General features: G+C 36.5%; 1 protein-coding gene across 1 annotated transcript in view; it reads right to left on the bottom strand.

Annotated features, from left to right (window-relative positions):
* Nucleotides 1–1,816: 1,816 nt before the first annotated feature.
* LOC129217702 (peroxynitrite isomerase THAP4-like) overlaps nucleotides 1,817–23,218 on the bottom strand; it is a 49,067-nt gene continuing 27,665 nt past the window's right edge. The window contains exons 4-5 of the mRNA XM_054852039.1: nucleotides 6,221–6,324; nucleotides 1,817–2,116 (exon numbers count right to left, since the gene is read on the bottom strand). Of these exons, the coding sequence (XP_054708014.1) occupies nucleotides 2,003–2,116; nucleotides 6,221–6,324 (218 nt within the window). The 3' untranslated portion in view covers nucleotides 1,817–2,002. The remainder of the gene's footprint in view (nucleotides 2,117–6,220; nucleotides 6,325–23,218) is intronic.

Here is a 23,218-nt window from a genome sequence, read left to right as displayed (position 1 = left end):
ATATGTTATATGAAACTACGGATATGAATAACTGATAATCTTTATATTGTAAAGAGAAAAATGACACTTCAATATTTATTGGTTTGGAAATATTTATTTGACATAAACGTAAAACACGTTGTGTACTTCAAAAATGATTAGAACATGAGTATAGATGTCTGTTTTTTGCGGATATTTTACGTTAGGCGTAAACAGCTTAGTATTATACATTTTCATTTAGGTTGAGGTAGGCTTTGTATTTAAAAATTTGGCCCTGAAAATGGCCTTTGTTTGATAGAAAATCAGACTTCGAATCCATTAATAATTAAGACGCAAAACTCAATCTTTACCGAGGCCTAAAAACTAAATCAGAGAAAGCTTTGTGATTTCTAATTTTTATCTGTTGCTATCTCACATTTATTAACAAATTTAAAATACTTGTAATTAATTTTAGCAAGATTTTTGAAATCAGCCAAGTCCGCGCGCAAGCGCAGTTTAAATGGCAAATTTGTGATAACCGGGATTTAACGTCGAGTGCATTGGTCGGTTTTCAATATTCTTTCCCATTCTCGAGATCGAATCCAGGCACCGTCAAATTGGCAGCTGTTGGCAAACAATTCGAAGTATCAGATCATCGCCAACCTCTTTTCGATACGATTAAATTGAAGAAATATCAATGGCATGATCATTTCTTGGGCTACATTCGGAAACAGGCACCAGTCGCACCGCAAGCGTTCAGAAACGATCGAGTCACAATACGTTTTCAGTTAGGGACTCAACCCTTTCTATCGTTTGCGGTGGCACCGGTACGACCGGTGCCTGCTTCCGAATGTAGCCTTCTTGGAGAGATTAGCAACACATTTGAGATACTTCGGCAACAGAGCCTGGTGTCCACCCACAGCTTAAATTTCAAGACAATTTACAGGAGAGGGCCGTGTTAGCCCGATCGGTAGAGTGTCGGATTCGGGGTCGGAGGTTCCTGAGTTCGAACCTCGATGGTCGAAGACTCACCGTCGTCATTAAAGGGGACTGGGCGACGTTAAATATGCTCGTGGTCTCAATGTCCTCCAAGTGAAACGATACCTCTGGGGGTGCTAGCACCAGGTAGCTATTAGCTCCTGGACTAGTTCTAAATTCTCATTAACTGTTCGATTCGGTGATGGTGCTGCCATCTATCGGTATAAAAAATAATTGAGGCAAGGCACTTAGTATGCAGTCCTCGACATAAATACAGTTGTAGTCAGCTGTGACTCGGAATCGGAAATCGGAAGACAATTTACTGGAGCTCAGTTTCTGTACTTCTGTTTAATTATATGTGAGCGACACATTGGACGGATTCAAGCAAGTTGCGTCTGAAAATAAATTCTTCAAAGACTACAGAGTTCCGGCATTTCTTTTGCTAGAAATCAGCCAATGTACCCCGATAACTTATTTACAAATACTTCGATCAATCATAGGATACATTCGGAAGTAGGCACGATCGAACCAGTTGCACCACACACATTCAGAAACGGTAGAATCCCTACACTTTTTCATAAAGGAACTCTACAATTTCGACCAATAGCGGTCGCACCGGTGCCTGTTTTCGAAAGTACCTATAGTCTGAAAGTACCCATAACCTGACTTCCGTTACATTGAGATGTAAACGGTTGGAATTGTTAAAATACGAGGAAGAGGAGAGCTGCTTCGCGTTGTGATCCTGTTCACTGACGTTGTGCCAATCTACGAATTTCTTCTCTTTCGGCCCAAATATAAATGCGCTCATCCAAGTTCAAGCATTAAGTTATCAGAGTCACACAATACACTATCTTCTTGTGTAAGTATTAGCAAAGTAAAGGACATTTTAAAATATAAAATTTTTATTTTAAAACAATAATCACAAGATTTTCAAAAATGTAATCCATTCAAAAGTGTACATTAATAGTAAATGATTTGTAAAATATTTTTCAAAGTTCGACTGTATCGCCGATATTGCATATTTTCGCTATGTCTTCAAATATTTTTTTTTTCCAGATTAATATCGTTACGCTACCTTCTTGAAAGTGCTGATTATATGCTCTTGAAATGGTTGACTGAGGGTTGACATCGACATGTTAGAATGCAGAATGCCATCTTTTAGGGACCATTGTCTCACGACCTATGACGAAACAATAATAGAAATTTGATGATTGAAAACAACAATAATAAAAATGATGATAATAATATTACTAATGGTGAAGGAAGATGATGAAAAGAAGAATGACAAAATGGTAACGATAATGATGATGATGATGAGAATAATGAGGATGATAATGATGATGTTAATGATAATAATGATGATGATAATAATGAGGATGATAATGATGATGTTAATGATAATGATGATGATAATAATAATGATGATGATGTTAATGATGATGATAATGATGATGATGATGATAATGATAATAATAATGATGATGTTAATGATGATGATAATAAAAATAATGATAATAATAATGATGATGTTAATGATGATGATGATGATAATAATAATAATAGTAATAAAATTAACGTGAACTAGTTTCTCATTAATTCAAATCACATTCTCTTCCAATCAAGGTAAGAAAGAAACCTTTCAAAGAAATAAATGAACCTGTTTAGAAGTAAGAAAAATGTACGCACAACTAATCCCAATTGTATGATACTTGAACAGCAAAAGGGCTTCAATATCACTTCCAAAATGAGTAAAATAACACTAGCGGGGATCACGCGCAGTTGAACTGATTTGTAGCAGTTTTTGACGCAGGGAAATGCAAGATTTGTAGCAAAAAAAGATCATTTAGTAGCAAGGAAAAACAAATTTTGTAGAAAAAAGAAATTACTTTTAGTAGCAAGAAAAATCAAGCTTTATAGCAGAAAGAATAAATGTAGTAAACACTGTTTAATGTTTTAAAACTTAAGTAAAGAAAGAAAGTTGAAAAAGTTATAAGTTTTTTTTTATCCGTCCAGGAAAAGAAAAAGCTGGGTGACATAATATCTCAAATTAATACTCCCTTCTGTATTCAGTAACTTACCGCCCTATAGCCAGGGCTAAGGCAGAAATACGTGAAATACACCGCCAGCTCAGTCAACTCCAGCCGATGACTGCAGTTTCGTGCTTTTTAGCACTCATCAGCCCGGCATAGGAAAGTGACTGAGCTGGAGATAGAAAGCCTCTTAACACTAGAAAGACGGAAGCGGTCATTTTGACCGCAAACGATTTTCAAATGCTCATATTTGCTGCGTTTAATTTTCAAACTCTTTTTCCTTCATTGACTTTTCCTAACTATTTATTAAGATTTTACAACAGTAATTTTTTTCCTTTTAGGATTATTATTATAGTCGCTATAAATGTTTATACCTAGAAAGACTGACTACGGTCATTTTGACCGCTAAGTGAACCTTTCTTTGTGCATCCGTTTTCTTCTTTTTTCGCTTATCAGTTGTGTGTACTATGGACTATTGTTAGTTGTCAGGGTGAGTAATGTTCTTTTGAGCTTGAGTAGTACCTGTTGGTCAGGTTTAATTCTTTGAACTGTTATTAAAATGCGAAACACCTGCTGGTTGCATGGTTTCAGTTTTCTGCTATCTGCACAGGGGGCAAAGTTGGGAAAGGTAAATTTGAAAAGCATGTGACTGGACACGTGAAATTACTTTGGGTCTAAAAAAAAAGGAAATATAAACAGGTAAATTACAAAAATGTTTGCTGGAATTGTTTTGTGCACCAAAACATGTGCTTTGCTTGAAGCATTGACGTTCATTTTCTTCGGTGATAATGAAGTGCTCAGTCACATAATTATCTTCATGATGTCGAGATGAACCGTTGACAAGCAAAACTTATAGGAACATTAACTCCTGAAACTGTTGCAGATTTATGTCTAAAACAGATTATGGTTTGAATGAACAGTCTGACTTATCTGAAGCGAAATATATTTCTAGCGATGAGAATAATTTGCTTTCATGAGATTATTGCGAATATTTTTCGGAGCCTAGATTTGCAGAAAAGGATTGTTCTTCTGAGTTAGAATGAGAAGAAACCTCGCTAATAAAAACTGATGCTCAAAATTTAAAAAGTAGTGAAAGAAAGAGTGAAAAGGGTCCGACGCCGAAAAAAAGGAGAAAATTTCAAAAACAGAACTCCTATTTCTTCAATTTCCGCCAAGTCAATTCCACTGATCAATTTTGCTGCATATAAATAAGTAAGTACCTCAGGAAAAAGATTAAAATAGTGTGAAATTAAATTATGCGGAACTAAAACTACGAGCATTTGTTCTAACTTTCAAACAAAAAACTGTTAATGACTAATATACAGGTGACGTGATAACATAAGTATTTCGAAATACTGTAAAAGATAGTAATGTATGGTATCTTGCGATATTAAGATATTTTTTAAATCAAACACATGCATGGTTGATTATAGTACTTGTTAGTTATTACATGCTAAGAAAATTTCCTCTTTTTTGTACAAATTTCCTCTTTCTCAATGCCAATTCTGTAAAGCATGTGTATTTCACTTGATCGAACGTAAAATAAAAAAAAAGCTATCTGAGACTTATTTGCAGACTATATTAGGAATAAATTGTTAAATTAAACTTTGATATTATGAAACAAATCTTTTCTATGGCTGAAAATCCCAAAAGGAGGAAATTTCTATTATTTTAAGTATGGCGATCACAGTGACCGCTGCTCGTCTTTCTAGGTATACGCAAAACGCCGTCTTTCTAGTGTTAAGGAAGCCAAGAGTGCGAAACAAACTGGTAGCTAATACAGAATTAGCACTGACCATACGAGTGACCGAAGCAATGGTTCGGTTCAACTCGAATTTTGAAGGCAAGGCAGGTATATTCAGTAAGTTACCGCCCTATATATAGCCAGGGTTAAGTGGCTTCCATAAGAGGTTTTCTATCTCCAGCTCAGTCACTTTCCTATGCCGGGCTGATGTGTGCTAAAAAGCACGAAACTGCAGTCCTCGGCTGGAAATGACTGAGTTGGCGGTGTATTTCACGTATTTCTGCCTTAGCCCCGGTTATAGGGCGGTAACATACTGAATATACCTGCCTTGCCTTCAAAATTCGAGTTGAACCGAACCATTGCTTCAGTCACTCGTATGGTCAGTGCTAATTCTGTATTAGCTACCAGTTTGTTTGGCACTCTTGGCTTCCATAAGAGGTTTTCTATCTCCAGCTCAGTCACTTTCCTATGCCGGGCTGATAAGTGCTAAAAAGCACGAAACTACAGTCCTCGGCTGGAAATGACTGAGCTGGCGATGTATTTCACATACTCCCTTCTGTAGTTCAGTTTCTCAACGACCATGTGATACTCATTATTTTATGCAAATTTAGTTTAAAGTTTACTAGCGGACACGAAAGGAAGTAAAGCAGAGAATTGTAAACAAATCCTTGCGTGACTTGAGAAAACGTAGAAGCGTTCCGAACAAAACGATGTCATATCAACGTTTGAGACCATTTTATTTAATTTCATGATTTTTCATCCGAAATAAAAAAAAAAAAAATACTTAAAAGTTTAACTATAAAATACTAGAATTACCCGCCACGGTTTTGCTTGCACGGTTAAAATGAGAAAATAAGGCGTTTTTTTTTTTTTTTTTTTTAATCTTCATAAACCGTATCTTTGGTAAGTTTGGTAAAAATTAAACATTTTTTGGTGAATCGTTCTCCTATGAGCTAACTCGGATGCATTTGGATTGTAATTCTCAAAACGGCGTGGCAAAATAATTCAAGAGAAATCCAGAACGGAAGATACAATATAATGAAGGTTGGTTTTGAAAATAACCCTGAACACAACGTAATTGATGCCTAAACAGTAGAATTGCATAAATGACAAAAATGATCGAGCGTTACAGAAAGCAGAGGTAAAACGGGTTTCGAAATGCGTAAAAAACAAATCGAGCCTGGCGAGTAAAAACATAGTAACGGCCAAAGTGCTTATATTTCATGTCGAAAGCGTAAAAGTTGACAACTCATCATTATCCATCATTCAAACAGTAACATATTCCAAGGAAAAAAAACAATTGGCGCAGAAAACGCCAAAATAACACTTTTGAAGCAGATTTTTTTTTTGTTTGGCGCTTTTCGGTGCAATTGGCACAGGAGTGTGACCCCTGTATTAGAATAAGAACAACAATTCTGAAAATACCATTAGAAAATAATGTTTACAAAAGGCAAACGAGCTTTTGTTTACTTGAAATACGCACTATCGGGAAGCAAAGAATAAATCTTACGTGTTTCATGAAATCGCATTTGACGAATGACACTAACTGCATATGTTTACTCTCAACCTTGAGTGTCTGCCCGTCCGCTTCGCCTTCTGATATTTCAATAGCTCCTGAAAGGAAATGGAAAAGGGGCGTTTTAGATCAGCAGTATCATTAGTGGAGAAAATTTTAACGAAATCCACTATAGACAGAATCCTGAATAATGAATGAACAGTAAAAAAAAGTATGAATTTAATCAAGTGCATGAAAGGAGAAAGTTTTACACTAATTCATTTTTCTTTACATCTATATATATAAAAATGAATGTTTGTCTGTATGAACATCCATGAACTCAAAAACTACCCGGCAGATTTGGCTGAAACTTCCACCGTTTGCTATTTTTGGTACTGGGAATGTTTATAGACCAGTTTGAAAAAAATCCGATCGATAGTTCCTTTTTTATTCCAATTTAAGTCACAATCCATTGCATAAATACGAATAAAATTATGGGCTGCAGAAATTAATTCGCGTGAAAGATCTCATTGATAAGAAGTTAGCTGTTGCCATTTTTCTTGAGTTTGTAATAAATAGTAATAAATTCTTTCTTTATTGTTTTATGGCTTTTCATGCAACGGGGGGATTTAAAACTTTTTCTATTTGATATTTTTAGCGATGGATTGATCTTGCTAACTGCGTGAGTACAAAATTTGAGTATAGTCACAGCTTCACTTGATACCTGGACCGATTATTATGAAAATTGCTATATATATGTATTTTTCCACGGAGAAGGAGCATAATATGCTCATTGAAGCCACTCGCCACCAGGTGGCACTGCAGAGTAGCAACTTCTGCCCCGTTCAACCGATTGTCATGAAAATCAGTATAATGATGTACTTTTTTGTTGGCGTAGCAACGCGCGTCGGGTACAGCTAGTTAGAAATTAACATAAATGTGTCGTACAAGATTTTTCATAACTGTTATTAGTTTTGAAATTAGTGTGCTTTGCATGGTATGAAACTGGTTTATAAAAAAATTAACTTAAAATATTATGATGACAGTTTATTTATCGGGAAATTTAGCCGCAATTTTACCAAGTAGCTATTAATTTTAAGAAGTGCGGCCACTAACGAAACTGAGTCTACAGGCCAGTGGCTATAAACCGAATTTCCAGTTTTAACCTATACGCACAACCTTGCGTCAAATTTCATCGGATATTCAGCCCTCTTTTTTGTCATAAAAAAATTAAAACTCTGTCAAGAATTTCAATGATCTTGGAAAACTAACCAATCAAATTTGACACAAGAAAACACGTTATTTTTACAACACCTTTGAAGCAATATCCAAGAATGATGACTGAAAAAATTTCGTCAAACAAAACAGTCAAGTAAAAAGAACGAGCTGATGTGTGCATCACATGACTTCCTTTTACTCCAATTTAATGGCATTTCCCCATTACTGGCAATTTTAATGTGATTCAATAGTTTACTCTCTAAATAAGACCAACAGTGGTCAAATTAAAACAGATTTTTAAAAAAAAATCGATATATGTGTCGCCAAGTTGGCGACAAAACTTGGCGACCAAAAGCTTGGTGATATGTTGTTAAGTGTTTGACAAATTATAACACCACTTGAGTTTGCATTGATATTAACAACGATCCCCCCCCCCAAAAAAAAGGAGCAAAAGACCCCTTTAGAAACACCCGAATGCAACCAAAAGGGGAGGTGCACAACTAAACCCCACTAGGAGTCTACGTACCAAATTTGAACTTTCTAGGACTTGCCGTTCTTGAGTTATGCGACATACATATGCACATACGCACATACATACATACATACGTATATGTTCATACGGACGTCACGAGAAAACTCGTTTTAATTAACTCGGGAATCGTCAAAATGGATATTTCGCGTGTCTATACGTTCTTAGGCACTTATCCACCTGTGGTCGAGTCGAAAAAAAAAGCTTAACATTCATTCTGGTGGGTGTAAAATGGAAATTAAGGTCGATTTTTGAGTGAAAATTTTTTCGCGAATACAATACTTCCTTTTTTGTAAGAGGATGTAAAAATGTCTCAGTATGTCCTGCAGTCATTTAAAGCGCTTGGTTCCTTCGAAAGGAAAAATATATTGTGTCAATTTCTTTAACTCTGATATCATAGATTCAGTGTTTGTGGACGAGGCTGGATCCCTTGACGAGATTTTCGACAAATAAGGGAATACTTTTGATCGGAAATTCGATAAATAAGAGAAGGGATAAGATAAATAAATACCTTTGTGCTGAACAGTAAAGTAAGAAAAACAACGTTAAAAAAAGCACAGCCTTTTTCAATACTGAAAAAGGCGTTCCCTGTAACGCCGAAACAGGTGTCTGCTGTAATTGGCAAATTTGTGCTTTTTTTTAACGTTGCTTTTCTTACTTTAAGGGAAGGGATACTTTTTGGCAGAACTATTAATGTAATTTAGTGATTTTTTTCAAATTCATTTTATTTTTCAAATTTAAATTATTCATCTTGAAATTGAATGGAGTTTTTCGCGTTTGTTTATGTGGTCTTATCTATTTGTTTAGCGGAATATTTCTATTTTGGCGGAATAGGGTTGTTTCCTTCAATCAAAAATACTACTTTTAAACACTGAAATTGATAGAATCAGCAAAAAAAAAAAAAAAAAAAAAAAAACATGGGCCCAGAAAATACTTTTATTTTCGCAACAGTTATTTTTTTATTCATTTTTTAAAATGTCCGATTTTTCAAACAAGGCGTGATCTTGATGACGTCACAAATGATGCTCTTTGGCGCATCTTTGTACCGCGTTCCCACGTTATGATAACCAAGAAGCGAATTAAACATTGCGCTCTAAACTTCCTATCAACCCTATCGTTGCCATTACACGTGAGTAAAGATGCGAATTAAATATTTTGCTTTGTGAATGGCAACACTGAATGGCATTTCATCATTTGTGATGTCATCGGCAGAAATGTAAACAATGAAAGCGCACCTATTTAAGCATTTTTTTAAAAATATTAAACTTAAGCAAATTATTTAAAAAATGGTCAGATCCTACGTTTTTAAACATGCTCTTTCAGAAAAAAATACTTTTAAATTTTTGGAAACTATCCCATTATGGCTATGAATGAGGTGCCAAGATTTTTGGAAACTCACCACGACTACATTTCCATAACTCATCAAACAAGTCTTTTTCTTTAGATTTTTATTTATCCTACTTTTTTAAAAATTTAAAAGTTCATTTTCTCATACCAAAAGGAAGCAAAAAGATAAAACGAAGCATAGAGAATCAATAAAAAATGTTCTTTTCATATGTGGTGACTAAACTACAACTCTTAGAAATACAGAATAATCACCTGGAAGTAATCTTGATCTTAAACTCATTAATTTGTTAGAAACGATTTCAAGCTTTTTATTACCGACCGATCACGAATTACTTCTTGTCCTCACTTGACCAAAGTTGATGTTGCTCTGATTTTTCGGATTACCATGGCAATACTGTTTGACCACGGATTGTATGTAATTCGGCAATCTGCCAAGTAAAGACGATTCCATCTGAATGAATCTAGCAGGGGAGAAGGGAAAATAATGATGGGATTTTGATGCACGCGTTTTATAATGTCACTAGTGCCTTATTCATTTATTGCACTCTCAAAAATAAAATAAGGGGAAACAAAAATTGTTTCCATGGAAACAACAAAAAGAAAATAAACTACTTTTATTTCGTTCAGAAACGTAAAGCAAAATGGTAAGCTCAAAACATCGGTATGAATAAATATAAATCAATTAATTTTTGCCGTAAGAATATAGATCAAATATACTTTAGATTTAAAATATGCTGCTGTGAGCAAATTTTCATTTTTACAAAACTAAGGCTAAATAATAGAGAAGCAAAAGTGCACATCTGAAACAAACTAGCTAACAGCCCTATAAACTAATAGATAACTTCCCTATAACTTCCGCCTATAAACCGGATATTAGCCTTTCCATGTAATAGACAGTAGTTCTTTAGATACTTATCTAGAGAGCAAAATTTTCGTTGTCATAGTTACAAATTGTCAACGGAGTTTGGTTTTACTCATATATTTTTTTCAGGGCTTAACTCAAGGAAAGATTACATGAAAAAAGTGGGTTTTGCGTGTAAAGTTATGGTTTTTTTTTTTCAAAATTTTTTTAAAAACATAGATGGTCTTGAAAAAGAAAAAATTCATCTAAATACAAAATCAGCACCAGTTCCTATCAAGGTAGATATGTATAACACATTTTGTACGAATACCATTATTTCTTGTCGATGCATAGCAGTCGCTCTAAACGAGAAAATAACAGAATTTAAAAAAAAAAAAAAAATACTAAGCACTTTTCATAATGCACTCAAAAGGACAAAGTAACTTTTCTGGGTCAGAAAGGACAATATTTAAGTATTCCTGTAGTTTTCAATTAGTCAAACCTTGATATCTCGAACCTCCTTATCTCGAAACCCTTGATGTCTCGAAACAAAAATTTTCCCCAGCATTTTCTATAAAAACCCCTATGTATTTTCCATAGTTATCTCGAAATTCATTTTTCGAAACCCTTGATATATCGAAATTTTTTGCACAGAAGCAAGTTTCAATTGTCGTTTTGCTTCGGCAATTTTTGTAGTAAAACCAGTTCTAGGGACAATTGCTTAACGTTTTTCATCCCTTTTCTTGGAAATTTGTGAATAGGGGATTGGGGCAAGATAATAGGGGAGTGTTGGCATGAAGGGGATGCAGTGTTTCCCCAAGAATTTAGAATCTTTGGGCATTTCTCCCGAACATGTTGTCCACTTGGAGGAAAGGGGTTCGATTTTTCGTCCGTCAGTTTTCAAGCGAAAACGGAAAATGCGTTCCTCCTTTTCTTCATTCAGCTTTTTTAACTCCTACAAAATGGCTGCTGAGAACTTTTTGAATGTGAGGTTACTGGTTAAAGATAAAATTAGAATTTTAAAATTTTTAGGTGAAAAAAACCAAGTTGAAATTTTTGTTCATTTCAAAATCTCATCCTGTGCACTTTCAGCAATTAGAAAATTTCAAATCTAGTGAAATATTGAAGACTACTTTATTGATCGTAATTCGATGTGGTCCAGTAGTACATATATAAATGGTAAATGCATATAGCGTACGTGTGTGTAAATGTAAGAGTTAGTAGTGTAATTTTTTTAAAAACCTTGATAACTCGAAAACTCGATGTCTCAAAATTTTTTCCCGTCCCGAGAGATTCGAGATATCGAGGTTTACAGTGAAACCTGTGTAAGTTGATCACCTGCAGCACTTCGGTGGTCAACTTAGACAGGTGGTCAGCTTATAAAGGGCTGTAATGATTTTATTTATTTTTTGTTGTTTCTTGCACCGTGTAATCACTCTTTGACTATTTCACACTTGCTCTTTCTGTTCAATCACTTTTATTGTTTAATATTATACTTTGAAACAATAATTGAAAATGCTATTCAAATGTTTTTGCTATTTTTTCCTCCTTTTTTACTGTATTAGGCACCGTAGTTTTAGAAATTTCATATGTGTCAGCTAATTTTCTCTGGCTTTCTCCCTTTGAAATTAATTTTAATATTTAATACTTTTTATCAATCTCAAGTTCAACAAACATCCTTTTTGAAGTCACTTTATGAAAAATTTATAGCACAAAGAGCAACAAACAAGCTGGGCTCAATTAGTTCATAAAGACAGTTGAAAATTAAAATGACGTAGCTCTTAATCCTTTGCACCAGAAATAAGAAACTTTACTCTTCAGCACAATTATTTTTACTCCTTTGCCCCAAAATATTGCAACTGCAAGAAAAGACTTTACTTTTATACTGGCAACTGTTTTGACAGAGAGTACAAAAGGCTATCTTAAATAGAACAACAAAAGAAAAACAAGTTTGAAGAATAAAGAGATGCATAAGTTTTATGCTGCTGGGTTTTATTTAGTTGGTAAATTGCTGGTCAGGCGTCGAAGCATTAAAATTATTCTTGGAAAGCTATAAAAAAATAATGGTAATAAAATAAAATAAATTGCTTATTTAAGTTTATAAAGAACAAACCAAGTGGTCAACTTACAAAGGGTTTTTTACAACGCTCCGAACCAAATTTGGTATACATTGGTGGTCAAGATAGACAGCTGGTCAAGATAGACTGGTGGTCAAGATAGAGAGATGGTCAAGTTACAGAGGTTTTCCTTCATTATACAGTTGGACCTCCATACATCGAAGTAGCAAATTGCCGGAAAAAAATTCAATATATAGAAATTTCGATATATGGAAACGATCTTATTTTATCATATAAGTATCCTAAAACATTAAAATAAAAACTAATCGTGCATGAAACCCAATTTATAATTTATACGAGTATCGGATTAAATGAAAGTTAATGATTAAGAAATCAACAGAAATTACATTTTTACGCAAACTATATTCTTCGGCAATTCAACTTGTTCGCAATGTTTGGGGATTTTCGTGTTAACAATGTGATCGAGAGAAAAGTAAAAAATCAATCTACTTAACTTGAATGATTTTTACTGAAGCTAAGAAGACTAGAAATGATAACCAACAAACAAAAGGGATAATTTGAAACTGATTTTAAAGTGTTACTCGTTGCAGCTAAGATTTGAAATAAACTTGAGGGAATTTATAGGAACTTCAGAACGGAACAACGACTTAACTACACACCCTTCAATCCCAGCTTTCTTATGTGTTCCGTAGCAACCTTTAGTGAACGTAATTTTCTCCTCTAACCTTCAATTTTCATGACACAAACAGTCTAAAGTGGAAAAAAAATCTACGAATGTCTCGAAAATAATTTCGATATATAGAGATTTTTTCGATATATAGAAATAATTTTTCTATAATGTTACAAATCCTGTAAATAGTAATTATTGTAGTAACGTAACCTGTAAATAATTTCCCGTAATGAATATACAACCCCTTAACATATGGCTAAAGTATACAACCCCCTATTCTTTTTATTTTCATTGATAAAATTTGATAACGGTCTACGCATTTCTCGAAGCAGAAAGAATGTTGTAGAAAATTCTTGGATGTTTATAAAAGCCGTTAGCGATGGATAAACGGGGAGTTTTCGATTCAGATTTCGAACTGTGAGTTTGTATTAGCTCTGTTTATAGCGAGGCATTTCGCTGTGTTGTTTTCGTATTTGGAAGTAAATACGTGTGTAAACGTTGAGTTTACGGTGTTGTGTGATAATTGCTTAATTGCTGATGAATAATTTAGCAGTTGTCGAAGATCTTTCTTGTACATAGTGTAAATAAATTTCCTGTGTTTTTATCAAGAACTGTGTTTTCATTTCAAGAAAGTGGAAGACGCACCGAATCCGTTACAATTGGCGCCCAACGTGGGGCTACTTCAGGACTTTCTTGCAGTAAGTGTGACTTTGGACTTTTTTTTCATAAAGACTTTTTAAATTTGGACTTTATTTTTATGGTGATTACTCGCGCAATGGATGAACAATTAAAACAACTGCTTGATGCAATCAACTCTGTGAAGAGTGATATGGCGGCTAATCAAGAACAATCAAAAAATGATATGGCGGCTAATCAAGAACAATTAAAAAATGATATGGCGGCTAATCAAGAACAATGGAAAAGTGATTTAATGGTGCTGAAAAAGGATTTAGCTTCTAACCAAGAGGAAATTAAAAAGACCTTACTTCGGTAAAGACTGTGATGGAAAATAAATTTAATGAGATAGAGCATCGAGTTGATGCTTTTGATGAAAAATTTGAAACAGTAGAAAACCGTATCGCAACAGTTGAGAATCATGTGGATGAGAAAATTAAAGACATGGAAAGGAGATTGGCGACCGCGGAAAGCAGCTCTGTACAGTTTGGCGCTCCCACATCGGTTGCTCGACCGTCCATTAAACTTGCCACATTTGATGGGAAAACTTCGTGGCAGGTTTACAAAACTCAATTCATGATAGTGGCGGAAGCGAACGGATGGGACTCTGCTACCAAGGCCTGTCATCTTGCAGCATCCCTGAGAGGTGACGCAGCGGACATTCTTCAGACCCTTCCGGACAGCCAGCGCCTGGATTTCGCCGCCCTCACATCTGCGTTGGAGCTTCGCTTCGGTGAGAAGTGCCAGAAAGATTTCAGCCGACTCCAGTTGAAGTCCCGTTTCCAGAAAACCGGGGAAACCCTACAAGAGCTAGCGGCGGACGTCGAGAGACTGTCTCATCTTGCTTTTTGCGACTGTCCTGCGGATGTTCGAGACAACCTGGCACTCAACTACTACATCGACGGGGTTCGAGATCCGGAAATCCAGAAAGCTCTACGGATGGCGGATGTCAAAGACCTGAGTTCTGCTGTTGTGTATGCGATGAAGTTGGAGGCCGCCCAGCAAGCAACCCGCAAGGATCGCCATTCAATCCGCGGAGTGAAAACTGATGAGCCTGATCCGGTTTCGTCACGCTTTGCTGAACTGGAAAAGCAAATAAAAGAAATTGCAGGAATCCTCAAAAGGACTTCGGCTCCCAAGTACCAAAATGGACAATCACTTAGGTGCTGGAAATGTGGCGGCGAGGGTCACGTACGTAGAAACTGTGAAGCTCGCCAAGAAACCAGAGGGAAGAACACCTCTCCCTCCCAGGTCCAGGAAAACTAAGCCATGGCAATCTCGCGGGGCGGAGGTCGCCAAATTGGAATGAGCCCCATCTTAAAGTTTTCCAGATTTCATCGACGAGTGGCGGCAGTAATGGACTGTTTGTTTACGCATATGTAAACGGGTTTCCATGCGAACTGATTATTGACACTGGAGCCAATGTTACGATCATTAGAACAGATGTGGCTCGTCAATTTGGACTCAACATTCTGTGGACGCCGCCCTGCGTTACCCTCCAAACTGTGACAGGTGACAAGATCGAGATTGAAGGTAAAGTGAACTTAGAAATTGTGTTTGGAAATGCCACTTACCATCATACGGCATTCGTTGCTGCTATCACAGACCCCTTCATTCTCGGATTGGACTTTTTAAAGAAGTATGACTTCAAACTCGACTTCAAGACAAATGAGCTGCACTCGATGAGAGAAGACATAGCCGTTTTCCCCGCAGAAAGTGATGTAAAATCCGCTCATCAAATAATAGCCCAAACAGATTTATCGATTCCCTCAAGGTCAGAATCATTAATACCTGGCTCCATTGAAGAAAGCAATAGTTTTCGAGTTGGACTCATTGAATACCCAAACTTAAGCAATAGCCCAAAAGGAGTGCTGGTAGCATCTACGCTGGTGGACCTTTCTAAAGATGTAATTCCTCTGCGAGTCGTCAACGTGAGTGAAAGGCCAAGGAATATCCGGAAAGGTGAAGTGCTGGCAACTTGTACTCCAGTAAACTGCATCATTAGAAGAATCAATTCCCACGAGACTGTGTCTTCTGAGTCCTTGACATCGAAGTTAATTGGGAGTGCGCCATTATCGAAAGATCAAAGAACTGCTGCGGAACAATTGGTGGATGACTTCAAGCATCTGTTTTCATCTACATCGGAGGATGTTGGCCGTACGAATTTAACACAGCATAGGATCTACACTGGAGAACACCCCCCTATTAAACAGCATCCAAGACGACTACCGTTCGCCAAGAAGGAAGAGGTTGAGACCCTCCTGAAAGAGATGAAGGAGAATGATGTAATCGAACCGTCATCCAGTCCTTGGGCCTCTCCCATCGTCTTAGTCCGAAAGAAAGATGGCTCCACCAGATTTTGTGTCGATTACCGACGGCTGAATGAAATCACCAAGAAAGACAGTTACCCTCTTCCACGGATAGACGACACCTTGGACACTCTTTCCGGACACAAATGGTTTTCGACCCTGGACTTGAAGAGCGGCTACTGGCAGGTTGAAATACACCCTGATGACCGAGAGAAGACAGCGTTTACAACTGGACAAGGCTTATGGCAGTTTAAAGTGATGCCCTTCGGCCTCTGCAATGCACCAGCTACGTTCGAGCGTCTTATGGAGACAGTGTTAAGAGGACTTTCCTACGAATCCTGTCTGGTCTATTTAGACGATATCGTCATTGTGGGACGCAGTTTCGAAGAACATCTGTCAAATCTTAGGAAGGTGCTGCAAAAGCTTAAGGAAGCCAATCTGAAGTTAAGCCCGTCCAAATGTAATTTGTTCCGCCGGGAAGTGAACTACCTTGGTCACATCATCTCTTCTGAAGGTGTAGAAACCGATCCAGAGAAGGTATCTGCGGTCAAGAGTTGGAGTCGTCCCGAAAACATCCATCCTGGACACTGATGCGAGCCACGAGGGCATCGGAGCTGTTTTATCCCAAGAAACTGACGGAAATGAACATGTCATCGCTTACTGGAGCAAATGCTTATCAAAGTCGGAGCGAAATTACTGCGTCACCAGAAAGGAGTTACTGGCCATAGTGAAAGCTGTAGAACACTTCCATCATTACCTCTACGGCCGAAAATTTCTGCTTCGGACAGATCATGCCTCATTAACTTGGCTTTTGAACTTCAAAAATCCGGAAGGTCAGATAGCCAGATGGATACAGCGGCTCCAGGAATATGACATGGAGATCAAGCATCGAAAAGGGTTATCTCACGGTAATGCTGACGCTTTATCAAGGAGACCCTGTCCTGAGAACTGCCACTATTGTTCCCGAATCGAGAAACAGTATGGAACGACTAGCCCTACCGCCTATCAGGTGACAGTGACTCCAATATCATCAGAACCTGATCCATGGAGTGACGACCAAGTTCGAAAAGATCAACTTGAAGACCCCGACATAAAACCAATTTTGGAGTTCATGGAAAGTGACAGTCGGCGACCTAGCTGGCAGGACGTTTCCATCTTCAGTCCTGCAACAAAAAGATACTGGGCTTTATGGAACTCGCTCCATTTACGGAACGGCGTGCTACACCGAAAATGGGAATCTGACGACGGCAAAACATCTAGGTGGCAGTTACTACTTCCCCGATCAAGGATTTCAGATGTTCTGAAAGAAATACATAGTAGTGCGACTGGAGGACATTTTGGTGTCTTGAAAACCCTTAATAAAGTTCGGGAGCGCTTCTTCTGGAGCAAGGCGAAGGATGACGTGGAGAAGTGGTGCCATTCTTGTGACGCCTGTGCTGCTCGTAAAGGACCGAAGAAGAGAAGCAGAGGGAAGCTACATCTGTACAACGTTGGAGCTCCTTTCGAACGAATTGGTATCGACATCCTGGGTCCTCTACCAAGAACTGATGGGAACAAATACATTCTTGTTTCCATCGACTACTTCACCAAATGGCCGGAAGCATATCCCATTCCAGATCAAGAAGCTACCACCGTAGCAGAGACTCTAGTCCAACATTGGATCTCGAGATACGGAACACCTTTGCAGATTCATTCCGATCAAGGGAGGAATTTCATCTCCGCTGTGTTTAAGGGCCTATGTCAAATTCTCGGAATTGAGAAAACTAGGACAACACCACTACACCCACAATCGGACGGCATGGTGGAGAGATTTAACCGCACAATCCTGAACAATCTCTCACTTATGGTATCCAGAAATCAACAGGATTGGGACAAGAAGCTACCTTTGTTCCTGCTGGCCTACCGCAGTGCTGTCCACGAGACTACTGGATTTGCCCCATCTCAGATGCTCTTCGGACGAGAGCTTCGGCTACCTTGTGATCTCGTCTTCGGTCGTCCTCCGGATGCGCCTTCATCGCCTGAGGAGTACATCCAGGATCTCCAGGCCCGGTTGGAAGACGTTCATAACTTCGCACGAGAGCGAATCAACATCGCGGCGGAGAAGATGAAGACCCGATACGACACAAGGTCTACTGGACATGAATTCAACGAAGGCGACAAGGTTTGGTTATGGAATCCCATCCGACGGAAAGGTCTGTCACCCAAATTGCAGTCGCATTGGGATGGACCCTACAAAGTCCTTAACCGACTAAATGACGTCGTAGTGAGGATCCAAAAATCACCTAATGCAAAACCTAGGGTTGTACATTATGATCGGTTAGCCCCATACTATGGCCATAGTTCATGAGTATTACGTAAACAACCATGGTTGATAACATAAAAGTTGTAGATAATTTTTGCTTTTAATGTTTAGTAATATTTCTTGTTATTATTGTGTTTTCTGTATCTGTTAGTTATTATTTAATGTGTGTATTTGTGAACATGTGATAGGAGTTTGGCACCCTTTCTGGGGATTGTACTGCCCGGGACGTGCAGTCCTTAGGAAGGGGGCAATGTCACAAATCCTGTAAATAGTAATTATTGTAGTAACGTAACCTGTAAATAATTTCCCGTAATGAATATACAACCCCTTAACATATGGCTAAAGTATACAACCCCCTATTCTTTTTATTTTCATTGATAAAATTTGATAACGGTCTACGCATTTCTCGAAGCAGAAAGAATGTTGTAGAAAATTCTTGGATGTTTATAAAAGCCGTTAGCGATGGATAAACGGGGAGTTTTCGATTCAGATTTCGAACTGGGAGTTTGTATTAGCTCTGTTTATAGCGAGGCATTTCGCTGTGTTGTTTTCGTATTTGGAAGTAAATACGTGTGTAAACGTTGAGTTTACGGTGTTGTGTGATAATTGCTTAATTGCTGATGAATAATTTAGCAGTTGTCGAAGATCTTTCTTGTACATAGTGTAAATAAATTTCCTGTGTTTTTATCAAGAACTGTGTTTTCATTTCAAGAAAGTGGAAGTCGCACCGAATCCGTTACAATATAATGAACATAGAAATTTGCTGGGATTTCGATATATAGAAAATTTTGATATGTGGAAGTTCGATATATGGAGGTTCGACTGTATAATGTAGGACTAATTCCGTTCCTAACGAAAGCGGTCAACATAGGCAGGTGGTCAACTTACAAGGGTGGTCAACTTTACAGGTTTTACTGTATTCCAAGAAAATGACTCCCAAACGAGGAAAAGTGCAACTCAAGTCAGGGAGAGAATTTTTTGTTGTACGGTAAAACTGTCTTGTCTACAGTCTTGTCTACAATTTTCCACAGTTTAACTTTCTGTCATAAATTTGAGTGTTGACCCATGCATATTTTTCTGGAAGAATTTGTTTATGAAATGACTTGAGCCGCACATTTTCTCGTTTGTGGAGTCATTTTCTTGGAATAATTCAAAACTACAAGAATGGTTTAGTATTGTCTTTTCTGACCCAGAAAAGTTATTTTGTCCCTTTGAGTGCATTATGAAAAGTGCTTAGTATTTTTTTCTATTCTGTTATTTTTTTTCTTTTTAGTATAAATGTATTTCAGAAACAGAATAATTTATCACCATGAAACTTCACCTATTTTTTTCATATTAATGCATGGTACTGAAAGGAAAAATCTATATACGTGCTAACTTTAAGCAGTTGGCACTAAAAATGAATCCTTGTTCCTCTCTAGAATTTATTTGTTTGCTAATTTAGTTGAAACCATTTAAATAGTAAAGGTTTCCCAAACTAATTTATGTATCAAAACATACAAGCTACTCGTGATAACAATCCTAATCATAGACTAATAATAAGAGTAGACCGAGATATGGCAACCCTTTTGCTGCTCATAAACCAAACCATGTGACTGGTGGATATCCTAGCAACAGCGGGCGTTGATCGTAGTAGACGATCAACGCCCGCGAGAAATAAAATAAATAGAATTGATGGAACACGGAAGAATGATCTTTTATGGAGTCTGATTTGTAAATTTGTTATTCTAAGCTGTAAATATTTTGTTAATATAGTGAGTTTTTCGTTTAGATAGTACTGTGCATTTTCTTTATTCAATTTTAATAACTCTCTAAGCAATTAAAGATGCAAGCGCCCAAAAAAAAATCGACAACCGGTAAGATTTTTACCTACATTTTCAATTTAGGATACCGATTAGTACATTTTTGCGTTAACGCAAAACGTTAACGCCATTACGTTCATGCCAACGCTGACGAAGCAGTTCCGAATGAAATAAAAGTTACTGAAAACAGTGATCAAAAATTAATTACTAATGTCAAAATAATGCATAACTAAAAGAAAAACAGTTCAATCAACTCTGCACCTGGAAAAAAAATTATAATAAAAACACATTACGTCTTAAAATACATGTCGAGTGCCAAACTAGATAATCCTGTCATCTAGCAACCATGCCATCAAAGCTTTCGCCAAGCCTTCCACCAGTCATATGATGTATCCATGAACCAATTTTTTCATCAGAAAGTCCGGGAAAGCTCGGTCTACTCTTATTATTAGTCTATGATCCTAATATATCTCTTTACTTAGTCAGTTATCGACCGTTATCTCATCTATTGGCATACATGAGAGCCATGATGACTCCAGAGAAGCCATCATTCTAAATTTTCATTATGATTACTACTGTCCAACCACGGATTGCATGGAATTTTCAAACGTCCAGATAAGACGAATCTATGTGAATAAGGGGGAAAAGTAAGAATTTGATGCGCGTATTCCGCTCATTTGAATAAGACTCTGCTTCTGCAAAAGGTGACATCGGTAAAAAAAAAATAATAGATTCGTCCATTTCCGGCTGTAAAACGGATGTTTGTCTTTCCATACAATCCGTGGTCAGACAGTATTAATATTACTGTTGTAAGACAACGAAAATTTGTAACAATGGGATTTATATTTACTCATTTAATGGGAAATGACATGAAATTTGCTGTTTTCCATCTTATCCGAAATAATAATTTTATTTTAGAATTTTAATATTTAAGCGTTAAGTTGTACCTTAAGATTAAGCAAACTATTTAGGGAAATCCCGAAATCTCTAATTGGTCTAGTTGCTGAGATATAAGCAAAAGCAGGTCTCAGATTTTTGTGTGACAATCAGGCCAAGTATAATAAAAGTGCTTTAAAAATGTTCAATTCGGCTACACGCTTGAAGTGATTAACGCTAAAAATTAATCACCAACACTTCTCAATGAGGACATTTGCATACCAAATTTCATTCGGTTCCTTGCATTACTCATTTAGTTTATTCTCCCACGTAAAGATACTTAGACTGGCAGACTCAAAGGGTAATAGGTCCAGTACCAGTTAAAGGGATCTAGTGATTTTAAATCATTTTCTGTTTATAAAGGCCTGGCGCATGTCATGTGTCGCGTGCACTATTAAATTTATATTGTTTTAGTTTTGCTTTAGCAACAGATGTGAAAAAAAAAATTGAAAAGTTTTAGTTTCAGTTGTTTGATTGAATTGTAATGATGGTGAGGCCTCGTTTTTCCGGAGTTGTAAATAGAATCTTACTAATATTATATATGCGAAAGTTTGTCTGTATGGATGTATGGATGTATGGATGGATGTATGGATGTTTGTTACTCTTTCACGCAAAAACTACTGAACGGATTTTGATGAAACTTTACAATAATATAGCTTATCCATCAGAATAACACATAGGGTAGTTTTCGTTCCGTTATGGGGGGCAAAACCCCCTTAGGGGGGCAATAAAACACAATTTTTGTATAAATTCTCTAATATTGGGATGAAAAAATACTTGCACATATTTACATTATATGTCCATCGAAAGCTCTGATTTTTCTGCTGAAGATGGCACCTGTTCGAAATTTCTAAGTAGAATAAAAAACGAGTTATGAGCTTTTTAGATCCATGTTCGAAGGCTTTCCTCAACTCAATACAGTATTTAGTGTATCATCTCAACTCCCTGTCGATAGCGACAATTGTTGTATTGCTGACTTTCTTTGCTTTTCGTGATTGTTCAAGGCTTTTCTCAAGTCAAATCTTGAAGTAAGATTTTTGCACAAGATTGGCAAATAATACATGATTTGGCTGATGATTTTCCATTTAAACGGAACTTTAATGTAATTAATGGTTTTTATTATTATTTATGCTGATTGAACACTTACTCATTATCCAAACAACCAGCAGATCGCCAAAATATTTGCAGAAAGATTTCCGTAGCTGATGCATTTGGCAGTTTTTTCAACGTTGCTGTTTTTGAAGCCGAAGACTACGTCATAATGTTTCTCACCTTTCACCATGTAAACAAAATATCGCCAATCAAAAAATTTTCAAAAGACTTTTTTTACTGTATTAAATAATCCAGCAACTAAATTAGGCAAATCCATAAACAGCACAAAAACTTCCATTAATTTTCCTTTTTGCACAATTTCAAACAATCACCAAATTTTATTACTTATTTCGGTAACATTTCGGATGAAACTGTTTAGCGCCATTTTATGGTGACCAAAAATATCTCAGCATCTGGCGACGATATCTCTGTAACGAAAATTAATATATCGTTTTACAAAGTAAGGAAAGAATGGGGGAGCATCATCGAAGGTATCCCGAAACGACTTTCGCAAATTCGGTAAAATCGCACCAAGAGCCACAATGATTGAAATTTCCCGAAATAACTAAAGCAAGTATAAGGGGATTACGAGCGCAGCTACTTTTCTTTAATCACTTCGTACTTCATTAGCCATACAGAGAAGGTTTTAGACTCCATGTTAAAAAAAAAAAGTATCAACAGATTAATCTTTTTAAACATGAGAAGATTAATTTCATGTTTTTTAAATTTGTGTATATGCTTAAATATAGTGCTTTCGTTTCTAAATCAATACTACTTTGTTCTTTATACTTATTGCTATTTTAGTTTTATGGGTAAGGAAGAAACTCGATTTTTAATCACGTCAAAAAGATGTGTTTTAAATTCTTCCACTTAAAACAGAAAACAAAAGCAAGTAACGATTTTTCTAATAATTATTACTGACCCAGGCAACGCCGGGTATTTTTGCTAGTTTTGTAAATAAAATGTTTATGAAGAAACCAAAATAGACTATTTCGAGTGTTATCTCACATCATGTTTACATCATTAAGAACATAATTTTCAAATGAAAAACAAAAATTAAATCATAGAAAGTTAAATTTTTCATTTATATTTTTTTTAATTAAGCATTTTAAAATTCCTTCTAATGTTTTACTTTCCTATATCTTGTTACCAGCATTTTTTTTTACACTCATAATGCCATGCTTTACAACTTTTTGAATGGGTTTTCCTATTAA

The sequence above is a fragment of the Uloborus diversus genome, chromosome 2 (assembly GCF_026930045.1).
Source record: "Uloborus diversus isolate 005 chromosome 2, Udiv.v.3.1, whole genome shotgun sequence".
Taxonomy (NCBI): domain Eukaryota; kingdom Metazoa; phylum Arthropoda; class Arachnida; order Araneae; family Uloboridae; genus Uloborus; species Uloborus diversus.
The sequence above is the reverse complement of the archived record's forward strand: the minus strand, read 5'-3'. Positions and strand labels throughout refer to the sequence as shown.